Source organism: Neopelma chrysocephalum, unplaced genomic scaffold (assembly GCF_003984885.1).
Source record: "Neopelma chrysocephalum unplaced genomic scaffold, ASM398488v2 Primary Assembly neopelma1_64, whole genome shotgun sequence".
NCBI classification, from domain to species: Eukaryota; Metazoa; Chordata; class Aves; order Passeriformes; family Pipridae; genus Neopelma; species Neopelma chrysocephalum.
The window spans coordinates 5845487-5862320 of NW_020897721.1; the positions used below are offsets into that span (position 1 = coordinate 5845487).

General features: G+C 39.6%; 1 protein-coding gene across 3 annotated transcripts in view; it reads left to right on the forward strand.

The window, feature by feature from the left end:
* Nucleotides 1–13618, forward strand: part of ST6GALNAC3 (ST6 N-acetylgalactosaminide alpha-2,6-sialyltransferase 3) — a 214210-nt gene extending 200592 nt beyond the window's left edge. For all 3 annotated transcript variants that reach the window (XM_027683154.1, XM_027683156.1, XM_027683157.1), the window contains exons 4-5: nucleotides 7634–7741; nucleotides 9899–13618. In XM_027683154.1, the coding sequence (XP_027538955.1) occupies nucleotides 7634–7741; nucleotides 9899–10085 (295 nt within the window). In that variant the 3' untranslated portion in view covers nucleotides 10086–13618. The remainder of the gene's footprint in view (nucleotides 1–7633; nucleotides 7742–9898) is intronic.
* Nucleotides 13619–16834: the final 3216 nt, after the last annotated feature.

Here is a 16834-nt window from a genome sequence, read left to right on the forward strand (position 1 = left end):
AAATGTGCAGACCCAAGACAGCAAATATTGTTTTAAATGTCGATGCAGGAAAAAGGCACTGTCGTTTTTTGAGTTGTTTTTCTTCCACTTGGCGCAGTTTTCAGTTTTGATTCACTTTTGGCTACAAAGGATGAAAATCTAAATCCTTTTCTACTCACTTTCCCGTTGTGTGAAAATATTGAACCAGCACTCAGCAAACTGGATGCAGCTACTGGGGAAGAGCAGAGCACATAAAGCTGCCCTACAGGGGACCGTGGCACCAGCCCTGAAACCTGTGCCAAGGTTTCAGGTGTCACGCCCTTTGGCACAGCCACCAGGGTTTGCAGAAGGTCCTTGGCCTAGCCTAGTCCAATGGAAAGTGGGGAACAGTGGGATGGGGGTACACCATGGTGCCACAACCAACTTGCAGGCTCGAGTAGTGCCCAGGGAAATTTTGGCATTACCTTCCATTTGCTTCAACCACTGCAAGCAGAAGGAATTGCATCGTGGAGCGAGTCCTGTGCAGGATGCAGTCCAGAAGAGTTGCATTTAGTGATAATTTCAGTCTTCCTAAGCGTGGAGTGAGTTTTACTGAGGTGATTTTTGAAGAGAAAATGGCTGTGCAAAGATGCCAACAGCTTAGCCCTCAAATCTTCTTATGGGAATTTAGTTTTCCTTCGCTCCAAACATAACTGCGTGGTTGTAGTGGTCCACACTCCTGTGGATCCTCTTCTGATTTAAACACCCATTTGCTCATCAACAAAATGCAGTGCAAATGGAAATGTGTGGAGCCACATACTTCTCTTTCTGCACAGTGCACCTGCAGTGGGTTGAGTGAGTTGTTTGTAATCGTGCATAAACTGCTTGACCTCAGGGAGCAAATGCAACCTGGGCACTCACAAAAGGCATCTTGTTCTAATAACTTGAGTGCACACAATATCAGACCACAGTTTGTACCTAAGAGAGGGAAATAAGGAACTCTTGATTCAAGAGAAATTAAGAGAATACGTATTTCTGGAAAGAGTAGGAAGAGGGAAGAGAGTGGGGAAGGAAAAAAAGATTGGAATTGACATTTACTGCTCTGTAAACAGTTTGCACCAGGACCACAATTTGTATCTGAAGAGTCAGTGTGGCCTGTAGAAGCTGTAAGAAACTTAGCTACCAACTCATATTCTCTGCAGGGAATGCCATTCGTCTTGAAAAGATTAGCAGAGGTTTTCCTGCGTGAGAATCACCTCAAAATAATACAAGTAAGTGCAATATATAGGCTGGAGGGCAGAGTTTACAGTTATAATTCTTTCTTCTTGTTTCTCTTCTGTGGGCTTTGCAGCAAGCTGGATCTCTATGATCCCCCTTGATAAACAGGAATTCCCCTTTTCTTCTCTGTGCTCAGCAGCACAGGCATCTGAAGGAGCTTTCTCTGCCTGGGTGAAATAACTTCCTTCTCTGGTTGCCTGAGTTCACAACGGAGCTGAGATGCATCAAAGTCAGGTCGAGGAATCAGAAATAAGGAAGCTACAGAAGCCTGGGCAGAAGAAGTCAATTTTCTTAAGCTGCTGCCTTTTTTCTCCCCTTTGTTTCAGGTTTCCATGCTTATTTTGAAAAGGGAGGAAAAAAATAATTTAAAAAAATGTACACAACACAAAGATTGTAACTATGTGCATAAATTAAATACCCAAGCAGATGCTGCAGGTCTTTCAGTACTTGTAGTAACAGGTTATTCCTTATTTCTAATGTTGCTTTTGCCTGTCTCACCAAAAATTGTTAATAGTAAGTCAAATAGTTTCGGTGGTTTTTTAATTAGATGCAGTTAAATACAAAGCCATCATTTCTCTGCTCCCTTTTGTGATTATTCAGAAGTGTCCTTCCTGTCTTGTTTTCAGTGCCATTTTGACATGGGATTTATTACTTGTTACATCTCTTTTTAAATCCGTTTGGGAAGGGAGGTTGTCATGGGCTAGTCTGTGGCCTTTACTGCGGGTTTGTAGCAAGTTCAACGGACTGAAATGAACTCTTGTCCCCTGCGTTCCATTGGTGCAGCATTAATATAAACAGAAAGCCAATATTTCTGGAGATTAATTGGACAGCATGCCACCCAACTGCAGTTTATTTTCAGGATTCCCAGTAGGGTTGATGTACCATGAGTCTGGGCTGGCAGGAGAGCATCACTGCTCCGTGCCCAGGTACATCTTGCCCGGCACGGTCGCTGTCTGAATCTGGAATGTGGTCTGTGCTGCTCATAATGCATTCCACTTGTTTTAAGCTTTGCATAAAAAACTGTAGAGGATGGAAAATAAAACATCTGTCCGTTTATAAATGTTTCACTCTTCAGAATGACCTGAAGCACGATGGGGGCTTTTGAATGTGTGAGACAGGCTGCTCAGTGCTAGAGGGGCACGGCTGTTTATTATTAGATGTCCTGCATCATTGTGGAATGCAAAGCAAGCACATGCCTGTACACACACACACGTACAAAGGAGGGAAAATAATTATGATAAACAGCTGCCTAACAGGTATCTTTATAAGGCAGAAATAGCAACCATTTTTACCAGGTGAAATCAATTCTCTGTGCTTGCATTTTCATTGCTGTTCTGGTTTTTTTCTCCAGAAAGTATGTAATGAAATAATTAGCAACAAAGCACTGAGTCTTAGAGAAAACAGAAATAAATCTAGGCCAGTGCCAATATTCTTCAGCATTTAGAGTCTTACCCTTCCTCTCTACCAAATGTACTTCCTTTTCTCCTCTCAGAAACCAGCTCTCTGGCAAGAGAAGTGCATGTGCTCCTCAAAGGAGAGGTGAGAGCCTTGCTCTTCTCTTCATGGTGGTGCATTTGCCTGTCAGCTCATTCTAATCTGTCATTTACAAATCTGCTTCTGATTTGAAGAGGAAGGCATAGACCAAAACTGAGACTTGGGGAATGTGGGTGTTTAATTTGGCAAAGAGGAAGAGTTGTTCAGCAGCTGTACTCAGAGATGCTTCCTCAGGTGTCTTAGTTTGTTTAGACCAACACTCTTATTTATACTTATTTATTAATCAAGAGGCCTGACAAGCTGCTGCAAATAAAGCTGCTGCTGATTCAGTAGTTTGGTGGGAGAGTCATCTGAGGATTAGAGTCTATAAACAACCTTTATGAAAAGATAAATTTTTTTGTCAATTAATTGGCCTGGAGAATTTTGTCATTTCAATCTGTCATTGTTGAATTTTACTTTACTGCAATATTTTGAAATTAAGTGAAAAAGGAAAAGTGTCTGTCTAATGCTTTTGGCGAGCTCTCTGTTAATTAATAGCTTTTTGAAGTACTGAATTTCTCAGTTTTTATCTTAATTAACAGTCTTAATTGACCTTCTGTGATCTCTAGTTTCTCCCGAAAGAATTAAAAAATAGATTTCTAAATTCTTTTCTGCAAACAGATTGACATGCATTTACTTGTCTACAGATCTTCTCTGCCTTCACAAACTTTTTTTTTTCATTTTTATTCTTTTACCACTGAAGTCCCCACTGGAAATTACAGTCCATTGAACCAGAGAGCTAAAATTGATTGTGCACATAAAAAGTCCTGGAACAATTGAACAAAGAAAAGAAGTTCCTGGAGTGATCAGATCAGAACTTCCTGGTGAACTCCAAACACAAGTGACAACAAAATTTTTATCTGATTTGAACTCACCTGGCCTTGATCACTAAGACAATATTTTATGTTCCTCCATTTGCCCCTGATGACAGAAGGAACCGGTTTTTCCTTCATTTGGCCTAAATCAAAGCTTGGTTATAGATGTCAAAGAAGATGAATTTCGGTTGCCAGCCTTTTTATGGGGCATTCTCTATGCCACCTCCTTTATATCAATTTCTTCTGCTTTTTGTGGAGTATTGGAAATTTAAAGCTGAAGAGCCCTGTCTAATTGCTTCTCTTTAAAATTAATTTTTAATTAAAGCTTTATGTATCACACATTACGGTTCTAGCCATCCTAAACACGCCTTTTACCCTTTTCTTCTAAAATATAGAAGGCAAGTCTCTTTTTTTAACATGTTGTGAGAAACTGCAGTCAGTTCTATCTGCTGTAGTTTATGGAAGGCATTACTAAAAATGCAAATTCTATGTTTTGAGACTTGAAACTTTCAAGTTTCCAGTTAATCTTGGAGCTTACTTTTATATTCTGGGATTAAATAATGACATTTTAAGCATTTAAACCTTCGCTAAGAGCAAGATAAGCAAGCATATACTTCGTTTCAAGCATCTTCACTAAGTTGATTCCACTGGTCTTTTCATGTGTTTAATGTTAGGCATTTGCCTATGTACTTTTCTGAAATGCTGGATGGTATTTAGCAGAGTGAATTACAACCAATAATTGACATTTCTCTAAGAATCCTAATAAAGTAGGAAGTATGCAAAATAAGCTTTCATTTTTAAGATAAACAAAGTAACTTTTTGTGAGCATTGCCTTTTTATTGCTGCACCCTGCTGTAAATCATGTCTTGAAAGCAAAGCCATCTTTTAAAATGCATTTCTTGAAAAATAGTGCATTATTTTCTCCTGAGCTGTTGAGACAATTTCCTGCCTGGATTTGGTGCCCCATTAATTTTAGACTATTAAAAAAAAAGTCACAGTGAGCAATAGGAAACAATTTTGGGTTTGTTGCACACACATATATCACAATAGATCTGCCTGTTGTAGTTCTAGAGATGATGTTTAACCAAATCCTGTTTTCCCTCTTTTGGGATTAATGTCGTCCTTCCCTCAGATTTGTACAGTAACACAGCCTTATGTTACACATGAATGGAGGATTTTTTTTCTTTTCAGTGTGTAAAATTTGAAATTTGAATGCAATTACAGTAACAAGAGGAAGTCTTTTCTAATGAGCCTCAAAAATCCCTGGCCAAAAAGCATGTAAAACTCTCCTGTAGAGAGAGAAATTGAGTGCACAGTGTTAGCATAATAGCAAGGGCTGAGACATTGCTTTGCACTACAGTTTTATGGGATGATATTTTAAAAGGTATTCAGAGATTTATGGCTTTTTAGGGACAGCTAAAATTGTTTTCACATTTCTAATACTGCTTTCATTAGACTTTTGAAAGTATGTTTATGGTATCAGATTGAATTCTAAGGTGTTACCAAATCATCCAGAATCCCCACTGCTCAAGTATATTCCCTTGTATCCCTGTGTGTCTTTAGAGGAAAAAATGGGATGAATGTAAGTGCTTTGTTTTAAAGTATATAATCTGTATTCCGTCATGTACTTCATCTCCCAGGAAAGGTACCTGGGAACTCACTCTGCTGTTTTTATTTATCCTGCCAGTGCAGTATATAGATGAGAGGACTAAGGTCCGATGGTGTTAAAACAGGACATGAAATATTGATTAATTCTTTTTTAAAATTCCTTTTTCCTCCTGAGTATAGCAAATTTCAGATGCTACTGTCAATACAGTGCTCTCCAATAAACCTCCATTATTGGAAGGGTCCTGATCTTCGTCGTGTTCTTATAAATGGTTATTATGATTCTAAAAGGCTTTAAAAGCTCAAGGCTGGTGCTTTCCTGGTGCAGGAGCAGAAAGCAAGTCCAAAGCAGTGCAGCCTTTTATCATGGCAGAAAGTTACTCTGATATAATGTGGATTGGGTTGGGAATTCTCTTTGCTGGACAGTAGCAGAACATTCTGGTTAAAGACATGAAGATCCTAATGGGGCAGATAAACAGATGTACAGTTTCATGGCTATAAAGGTGTCAAGTAAAGAAGCACAATTATAGTTGGTACCACTTAGGGAAACGTGGGGATTTGACACCCTGCCTTTGGTTCCCACTTGTCAGTCTTCAGTTTAAGTTAACCCTTTGTTTATTGCTTCCAGTATGGTCCTTTACAAAAGCAGCTAAACATATTTAAGTGTTTCCCAGAGCAAAAGGACGTTTTAGAAAAGGTAGGGATAGAAGTTCACACCAGCTCACTGATGTAGGATAACAGACATGAGCAAGGAAAATAATATTTTAACTCCTTTTAGGGTACTCAGCTCTGGGAGTTGAGGTAATGGTTTTTCACTTAAAAAACTGAGGTTTATTTAAACTGAAGCGTACTGGAGATTCTTTAGGAGTGTAAAGCTCTAGGAGTTTTTCTACTATCAATAATTAAAGGTATTCATCAGAGATGGAATTTGAATCTCAGACCTGTATGTATCAGGCATTATAAAGGTTGTACAACTACTTTTTCACCCATCGTCTTAATTAGTCTTTGGTTCAACTTGAGCAAGGAAGTAACACAGAATCTGAGCCAAAAGCCATTGACTGGCATATTTACCTGGGAGGCAGGAGACCACAGCACGTTCTTGCTCTGAACCAGGAAGAAACACCTGAGGTTGGTTCATCTTTCTCACAGGAACCTTGGGGTTTATAGGCTGGATAAGTTGCTGTAGGATTTTTTTCCCCCCGCATCAAAGTTTTATTCCTACCCCAAGATGAAAATGTTTTCAGAAGATTTTGTTGGCGGGAATAACTGATTAGCACGTAGGTCTGCTTGGGAGTTCTTTGGCAGCAAAATTTAATGGTGTGCAAACCTTAGGCTACTTTAATTTACGGTGCAGAACAGACTGGTCCCTGCCATGCCCAAAGGCTGAGGGCTTACAGTTGTGGCAAAAAGCTGATACATCCCCTCCTCTCACTCACACCCAGCCTCCATTAAGATGGTACTCTATTAAGATGGTTTTCATGATATCTTTCTTTGGAAATTGGCAAGTTTTTTATAATTTTAAGATAATTATGTCCGTTGATTTGAGTCAAACTGAAAGCAATACATGCACAAAGCTGGACTTTAGCCAATTTGTAAGCAGTGAGAGCTAAGTGTGTTCTTACTATTCATGAGGTTTTAAAGCAGTGAGTCTTGCATTCCCAGGTAATATGGGTGACTCTTTGACTCCCAGTAATTGGTAACATTTGCTTGAGTAGAGCAAACAGGATTTGGGTTGTGATTAACAGTGCTCACACAGCCAGTCTGTGAGCCAAAACCTTACACATGTAATTTTTCTCACTTATGCAGGTAATACTTTTGGACTGATTTAACATAAAGAGTTATTTGAGCCAAGACTGTCAATCTGGGCACTATCCTCTTGTGTTTTGCTCTTTGATATGTTATCTTAAAGAATGACAACACAAACTTATGTAAAGGGGTGTGCACAGAATTTTGGTTTTCAAAACCTTGTATTAGATGGTTTTCTATCAAAATATCCATGAAAGTTTCATTACTGTGTGAATTGTCAAGTTGAGGATAGCCCAGTGCAGATTAAGATTTTGCTTGCAGAAGAGGATGGTGCGTACCCACATCCACACAGCACAAATTCTGACAGTAGTTTGTATTTTGGTGAACTTTATCTCATTTTACAAACCCTACTCGTTGCTGTCTTTCAGATGTGAAAATAAATTATTTTTTTGTCTTGTGGGAGATGCATCGTTTGACTTCAGATATTTAACATGGTATTTTTTCCGTGGACAATAGCTTGAGGCCCCAAGCTGGGAAGAATGAGAGCATATCTATAAATAATTCAAAGTAATTGTATGGTTTTGACAGATTGTCAAGTTGCTTAATGCCTTTTGTCCCAGGCAATAGATTATATTGCTTTGATAAAGTGTTGATAATTTCTCATTGCAATTTGTTTTGTGTATGTTGTATTTTCACAGAGTCCAGTCAGGTTCATATCTCAGTACGGGTTGGTTTACCTTAATTTTGGCTATGGATGCCTGCTATGGAATTCACGTCTATGGGATGATAAATGACACCTACTGCAAGTAAGATCACAGGAAATTATTTTCATGCATCTACAATTCTGATGTCTTGTCAAAATTTCACAATTGATCTTAATATCATAAATCCAAAAAATGGATCAGGCAGTCATTTCCCAGTGTTTTGCATTGATGTGACACTATTGTCAGCATATTCACTCCTGATATGGCATTTGCTGTTGGTAAAATAAAAACATTTACAAAATCTAACATCAGATGTCACGAGGAACTATTTTTAATCAAAGATCTTTCGCAGTTTCTGAATTAGCTGGAAACAAAGTATGCTCATACTCTTGTGATAAAAATGTACTTGCTTCCCCTGCTAAAACAAATCTATAGAGGCAAAACTAATATATTATTTTCTGAATACCAAATACACCTGGAAGTGAAAAAAACTGATTAGCCCAGGATAGTTACCTGAAATTACATTTCACCACCATTGAGCAACCTACTTGAACTTTCTAGGTTATATATGGCTTGTTTTGAGTAGTAGAGGTTTCTAATTAGATAATAAAACAAGTCCTGTGAGCTTTATCACCATAAAGCAACATAAATTCCAGCCAGCTCCCGTTAGTGACCTTACAGTGACAATGGATTAATCACCTCATCAGAAATGTAACTCTAAACACAATTTTTAAAAGTCCAAGTTAAACACTTTCGTCTACAGCGTATGGTAGAAAAATATAAAATGAAACTATTCCTCATTTGTTCAGTAAAGCAGGAATAATGGGTGATACTAGTATGTACACATCTCTTCTTCTGTACCCAAGCTGGTTCAAGTCTGGCATGTAACCAGTCCAGTGGGTCCTCAGCTCCTCAAGTCAAGTCTTTGTGCAGATCTTCACTCCACACTCTGTGTTACTCCAGTGGGAGGCTCATTCCTGGCAGACCCTAAAACAGACAAACAAACAAACAATGGAATTTGAGTCACAGCTGTTTAATTAGGATATCTTAACATTAGAGACTGGCTTTTTAGAACTCGCAGATCTCACTGATGGAGTCATCCAGATGGAGTGAACATATGTTGTTCTTTGTTTATGAAAACGCAGTAGACGCCCCGAGATGAGGGGTGACAGGACTGGGGTTGTCCTCAGAGCCAAGCCAGGCTGGCATTGCATAGCCCTGATGTAAAACCAGTCAACAGCATGATAGCACTTAAGTCTGTTGGCAGCAGGGAAGGATGGCTTTCCTTAAAGCTGAAATTCTGACTGCATTACCTACTTGTAATGGATTATGCAGCCAGTTGGAGAACCAGTTTCAACAGCTGGGACTATCCAATGAGAAGACTTTGCTTAGGTATGGAGACTTGTGGACTGAGTTCTCACAGGTTAAACAAAATGTGCAGTACCCATAAGAGCCAGCTCATCAGCTTCTTACTGACTGTTGAGATCAGTGCATGCTGAGAGACACACTGAGCTACATTTTCCATAGGAAAATTCATAGAAATCATGATGTAATGAAAGCCCTTACACAGTTTAGCAAAGGAGCTCAAGTGCTGATGCATGGGAAGGATTTCAGGTAATTCATAGAATCACAGAATCATTTAAGCTGGAAGATACCTTTAGGATCATGGAGTCCAATTGTTAACCCAGCACTGCCACGTCCAGCACTAAACCACGCCCCAAGTGCCACATCTGCATGTCTTTTAAGTACCTCCAGGTATGAGGAGCCAACCAGTGCCCTGGGAACCTCTTCCAGCACTTGACAACCTTTTTGGTGAAGAAAATATGAGGCCATTTCCTCTTGTCTTGTTACTTGGGAGAAGAGACCAACCTCCACCTTGCTACAGTCTCCTGTCAGGTAGTTGTAGGAAGTGATAAGGTCACTCCTGAGCCTCTTTTTCTCCAGGCTGAGGACCCCCAGCTCCCTCAGCTGCTCCTTGAAAAATTCATGCTCCAGACCCTGCCCCAGCTCTGTCGCCCTTCTCTGACCAAGCTCCAGCACCTCAATGTCTTTCTTGTAGTGAGGGGCCCAGAACTGAACATAGGATTCCAGGTGTGGCCTCACCAGCACCAAGTGCAGGGAGACCATCACTTCCCTTGTCCTGTTGGCCACACTACTGCTCATACAATCCAGGATGTTTGTATCCTGTATTCAGGTGCAGTGTGTATTTATGTATTTCTTGAAAATAATACTTAAGTATATCTTTTTTTTTTCCCCTAGGTCAGACGGCTTTCGTAAAGTTCCCTACCACTATTACGAGCCAGGAAGAGATGAGTGCGAGGAATACTTTCTCCATGAAAACGCTCCATATGGAGGCCATAGGTTTATCACGGAAAAGAAGGTGTTTGCTAAGTGGGCCAAGAAGCAAACAATAATATTTACACATCCCAACTGGACAGTGTCTTGATACTGGTTTTCTTAACTCTCCCTTAACAGCATATTACAAAAATGTCTCAGTTTACAATAGTTTTGCTTACATCTGGCTGGCCTTTCTCAGCCTGGGCAACACTAAACTAAAAACCAGAAGGCAAAGAGGGTGATGGTTCAGCTGCTAAGCAAAATTAATCATCTGTGGAAGGTAGACACATTGTTTGTTACTTCTTAGGGTTTTACTCCACACTATGCACTTTATACTTTAACTGGATTTTACTTCAAGGCAGGAGCAGTTAAACACAGAGGAGATTTCCTCTATATACAGGTGCACACAGAGAACATGGTGATCCTTTGAAACTTGTCCATCATCTCAGATATTTAAAATTAGTATGTATAGCTCATTGACAGTACTGCAGCACTAGTTTCCTTTCTGGTATTAGCAGAAATTTTCAACAAGAGAAATATGAGGAAAAAATATAGACCTCCAAGGTCCATAAGTCAGTAAATTAAAATAAAAAACAAACCAAAATCAGCTGAATGCATTGATACATGTGAGCACTTGCATATATGGTAAAATTAGAGATGAGCTAAACATGGTTCTTGAACTGCTCACAACTCTTGCATGAGAAGATGCTGCTTGCTCAAGGCTCCTGATTAATTCATAAGTTCTGAAATGCAGCTTCCTTCTGCCTTGGTCAGGCTGCACCATCTGGGACAATGCAGTTTGTGATTTTTGAAGCCATTGTCCCTCTGTTTAGCTCCAGCAGCATGGCACTCAGAAAAGACTGTGTTTTGCAGCCCACGGTGAACCTTTGGCTGTTGTACCAAGTCTGCTGTCAGTATCCAAACCCATGAGTGAAAAGTTGTCTCATGAATATCTCCATTTACTCTAGTTGTGCCTTTGAGTTGCTCCAACATCCAAATAACAGTATTTTGACAGTATTTCCCATGCAGCCATCATAATTTATTTTAGATCTCCAGTTTCTCCAGCTTTAAAAACAGGGATAGTGTCTATCTACCTCACAAGGGAGTTGTGAGGACTAATTTAATTTAATTTAAAGCACTTTCCTGATGAAGAATGCTACAGATCATTTATTCTTAACACAAAAACAATGGTACCTGTCATTTATTCTTGTCTGTTGGGTATTTGAAGAAAGTGACAGCATGTCTGGATCTGATGGCGAATTGTTCTGTGCATCCGCTTTCCTACTGAGGATAATTTGTAATACTGAGTTGTCTCAGCTTGCATTGCTTCAGATGAAGTTGAAAGAACTCCCCACCTCACAGCATTAGCTGCACATCAAGAGGCAGTTCAAGAATTTTAAAATATACTCATCTCTAATTTAAATATGTATTTCCAAACTTACTGTCATGGAAAGTTTTCAGCTGCAGCAAACTCAATTGTAATATGACCATAATTCAACTACACATGTGAGTTTTATTTAAACTGTATTTAAACTAATGCTTTAAGTTTAGAATGTGTCCTATGAATATTTGAACATCTGGAATGTCAGATTCAACACTGTAATAGCCAATACTGTGAACACTTGAAGGAATTACGTGTGGAACATGTCACACAGGGTTTACTCACACTACTTAAACATTAACCAACAGGAAACTTTGTATGCTTTTGTAAATCATGAAAAGGGGAAAGTAAAATAGCTATTTTTACATGTAAGTATTTGTATACTGACTATTTCCTATTGTATATTTGTATATATAAATCTATATTTTATATGTTCATCGCATATATATTCTGTCATCAACAGCTGCAACTCTTAGAATGGGGAGGAAATCTCTTCACCACTGTTCCTCCTCCTGACTGTTGGTTTCTTGTTCCTGTTGGTACGTGATGCCAGGGTATCATCTCTGTCACCCCTTCTGTTTTCTACTCTAAATGCAGCTTTCTGGTTTTATTTTTTAATATAGCTCAGCTTTCACTGTTTACTTTAGTACTCCAAGTATTCATGGTGGTTGTCAGACAGAGGCTGGGGCCACGCTTATGATCCTGGATAAACATCTATATTTAAATACAGGCTTTGTCCCAGACTTCTTGCATGACTTGATGTCTCACCTTCATGTTTGGAAAAGGAGAACCATAGTATTTTCCTGCTCCCTTTCTTGTGTGACTTTCTTGTAAGCTGTTGAGATGAATATTCCCATTTTCAATTTATTTGTATAATGCCTTGCAGGAGAGGTACCCAAAATATCTGAAAACTACAGGCAATGCTATAATATGCAGATAATTTGAAGTGGCTGCTGGTTGTCTGTGGAGTCAAAGATCAGTTGTAAGCTAATATAACATGGGATGAAATCAAAAGGGGAAAGGGCCAGGGATGGATAAAGAGTTGTAGTAGCAAAAGCCAGTGGTCTAAATCTCTCACCACATGCATATGCATCTTTTCAGTTCAGATGGATGGCTGGATATATGGAAAGCTAATAAAATAGTTGTAATGCAGGATTTGAAGAATGCAGGACATGCAGAACTAGGGAGAATGTTCCACACATATTGTACAGGACAGCCTGAGAAATTCTATAGCTTCCTTGAGGGAAGAGGAGCTGAAAAGGAGAATATCAGTCAAATTAAATTTGTGTTTAGAAGGTCTTTGAGTTAATAGAAAACTGCTATGAAAGTGCTGCCCATGGATGTGTGGTTGGGCTGGACAGACTTACATGGAAGTGTCTTCATGACTGTTTCTCCTGAATGAGCATCAGGATTTTGCCTCATTTGTGTTCATGTGCAAGGTGTTTTTTTTAAGCCTGAGAAAGTTTTTCAGATAATTAACACTTGCCAATTCACCGTAAAACTGTTGTAAGATATGTGCTTTGTCCCAAAGCTCCTTGAAGAGTGCTTGCATGCTGCATGAAACAATATCACAAAGGCTAGCTAAGAAAAATACAGCTCTAAGAGCAGCTAAATGTACACATAATGGAGAACACCATTAGAGTGCAGTTGTCACAGAGCAAAGTAAAATATTGCTCTCTGCCTGGATTTGCACTAAGAGCAGATCCCCTTTAGAAACGTGGTAGCAGGCTTCATTCACATGAGAGTGAATGAACATCACTTCCCTTATTTAAATGAAGCTGTCTTTAGCATAAACTAAATGCATATTTACATTAGTTTTATTATATGAGTAAGGAACTGTGACCACAGTGTTAAAGATGATTCTGCAAAGAAATTACTTGGTCAAAATCTGTTAAAAATCTGTGGTACTGAAGAAAATCTCGGTACTTGGCTGTGTAGTGAGGGACCTTGATGATTCACCTTCTGAGAGCAGTTAAGACATCAGCTGAGAATCATTTATTAATTCTTTAAGATAAAACCTACTACAGTTTACCTGAATGTAATCAGATCCTAATTGCTTATTCATTCAAGCAGCCCTGTTTTAATCAACTACTCATGTGTATAAAACAAGAAGGGAGTTTACCTGAGGTTTTCAAAATGCATCTTCACGTTGCTGCTAATAGGGGAATACTTACAAATAGTTTGGCCTTTTTTGGCCATCAGTCAGCTAAGTAGTCAACAAATGTTTTCTTTTACAATTTAGGGGAATTTAGTACACTTTTGGGAAAAAAAAAAAAAAGCATTTATTGTTTGGTTTGCTGTAGGTTTGGTTTTAACATTTGGTTTGGACATTTAAATTTTAATATACTTCATGTTTTATGTGGCATTATCTTCTGATTGATTTTTTTCAAAGTAAAAACTTTTAAATAGGAGCAGAAATTTGCATAAGAAAAAAATATCTTTTTGGCTGGCTAATTACTAATTCAAGGGTAATTAGTGACAGAACCCAAGGGAATGGCCTGAAGCTGTGTCCAGGGAGGTTTAGGCATTGGACCAGGCTCCCCAGGGCAGTGGTCACAGCACCAAGCTGTGAAGCTCAAGAAGCATTTGGATGATACTCTCAGGCACATGGTGTGACTCTTGAGGATGGGCCTGTGCAGGGCTAAGGGTTGGACTCAGTGATCCTTGTGGATCCCTTCCAACTCAGCATATTCTGGAATTTTGTGAACATAAAAAAACTTTTCTTTCCAAACTGCCACGACAAGCTTTTCATCCCCATTAGATGTCCAGATCACATTCTTCTGCTTCTAGCGAGGCCTCTTCTCGGAAAGCAAAAAATTAGTCTATGTATCCAGCCAAATTCCCTTTCCATCTGGGCTGGGAGGCTCCATCTGCAGACTGCTCCTATCAGTTACATCAGTAAGTGGGAAGGACTGATGAAGAGTTCTACTTAGGAGCAGATGGTGTTCCAACTACTAAAAAGTGCCCCTAAAGTGCTTCAGGCGAGGAGTACCCATTGATCTTTCCTGGAAATACTTTACTAAAGTATTGGGTTTCTTCAAATGCCTTCAGCTCCTCTGTAGAATAATTGTCCTACTCTCTCCAGTAGGAGTTATCAGCAATGGGGAAGCATGCCCTTTACAGGAAGAAACAGAGGCAAATTCGGTGTTGTTAAATATTTCTGTATAAACAACACCAGGGATGAAGGTGTCAGCCTGACACAAATTATCTGAACTCTCACTGATTTAGGAATCTCTGAGGACTCCTTTCATAACTAATGGAAATCACTTTGGCAAGTTCATGAATATAGCACCTATCCCATTAAAATCTCTGCACTCCTGGGTACTAAGGTAAGCAGTGTTTTGTCTGAGAAGTACCACGTGCACATAATGCATAGCAGAGTTACTAAAGAGAAGCCCATCCAACACTTGGAGGGCTGATGCTGATGGTCTTTCTTTATTCACCTGCTCATGGGCTGGACAGAAGTAGGACCCCACACAAAGATAGTGGCAGCAGAGCACAGGTACCCAACCAGAAGACATGTCCAGGTAAGTAAGAATTAAATAAATAATCCCTCATGAATTATAACTGGATGGTGCCCTTAATAAGTAAAAAATCAGAAGCACTTTACATATTGATGTTTATAATTTGCTGGCATTCTTTTCTGCATGTATTCAGAAATAGTGTGTTGTTAGTTGTGCTCAAGCAAGCCTGGGGTTTGTGGATGATGAACCTTAGGGTACCCACAAGAGTGAAACTGTGTTAGTGCCAAAGGATCATACAGGAGCTGTCTGTGGGTGTTAGGATGTCCTGTGTACAGCAGTCATGTATTTACTGAAAAAAGACCTATGTTTCCTGGCCAAGGGTAGTTCTTATAAGGAGGAAGTGTTTCATTTTCAGCAGATGTGTCTCATTCTGCTCCTTCTTTCCTGAGAGGGTGCACAGAATGGGTCTTAACCGTAGGGGAGTGAAGAATGGTATGTTAAATAGCCAGCCACTGCATTCATATATGTTTTTCTGGCTATTTCTGTGATGTATAGCTAAAGACAGAGAAACCTTGTATAGCGTAAGCTACAGAAGCCTCATGTCTGTTCTGGATTAGAGTCTTATAGGCAAACTCTCTAAAAGGGCCTGAAGGAGGAAGAAAAGGTCTCTCTCCATTGAAAGACAGGGTTTCTGTGGAAGCCATAATAATGTGGGAGGCACAGCTGGGCCTCCTCCCTCAGCTTTTGTAGGTCCCCACCCAGCCAAAGATTTGGGCCCTTTCCAGCCCCATTGGAGAAGAGCATTCTCCAGCTGACTGATACAACCTGTGAGCTGCACAAAGTCCTCCCTGTCTTCCCCTTCTGTGGGGCCAGAGGAGTGGTGAATGTGACCTGGGGGATGAGGAGTGCTGGGTGTCAGAGCAGGGATGTTCTTTCCAGTCAGCAGCGTGGTTTGCTTGGAGCACAGTCTCACCTCACATGCTGAACTCAGTTCCTTTGAATGTGGCAGGAAAGATATCACTGGACTTTGTTATTGTTTGTGTGATTAATTCACGAAGAGTCACTATTTTATGGGTGTCTTAAACAGCTGATTTCATGTCTTTTTTTGATTGCTTGCTGCTATTTCTGGGAATTCCTCAAGATATGCAGCTATCAGCATCTGCCACTGCTGTTCTGATTTACTGGCCATAAAAAGACTGTGAACTTGAACTAATGCATGTTCTTGTCATGTATTATGCATGATAGCATGTTACACATTTTATTCTCCGATATAATAAATAATGTAAGTTTTATGTAAACTTAGTTCAGGCAGGGGAAGTAGTGCTTTTTCTTTCTCTCATATCATGTGTTGCCCAGAGCACTTTGCTGGAGCCTTGTAAGTGCCATTAGCAGCTGGCAGCAAATAAATTGTTGAAACCAGTTGGGAAATATTTACTAAATTTGACATTTTTCACTGGAATATCAGAAATATTCCAACTTGCTTTTGTGAACCTACCCCGGTACTCACAGTCACAATTTTGTGTTCTGCTCTAAAGAAATCTCTCATCAGAGTGTAGCACCAGGAACGACTTTATTGACACAGATAATGTCAGGATGTTGGCGGGGCAATGATCCCAAAGTTTTTACATTTATGGGAGTATCTTTTTAACGGGAATTGAACATGTAGAAGATTGGCTAAGATGTCTGCAGATTTTTTCATATTGTGGCTGCTGAAAATAGTATTTCTGGGGATGGTCAGTGAAAAAAGAGATTGTGTGCTCTTTGCCCTTTTGACTGAGCATCTGTCCCCTCCTCATACTCAGGCACATGCACACACATGTGCAAACACTGTGTGTGTCTATATGGGAAGGTCCTTTTTTTCCAGGTAGTGGCAAGAAAGAACAACTAAGACCAATTTACATGGTAAATACAGGTTATAATACTTGTTGATTCGTGTTTATTCTGTGTATTTCCAAAGCCTGTGTCTGTGTTAGCAAAGAATTAGCTCAGCTGGATTGGATCTGTAGCCTGAAA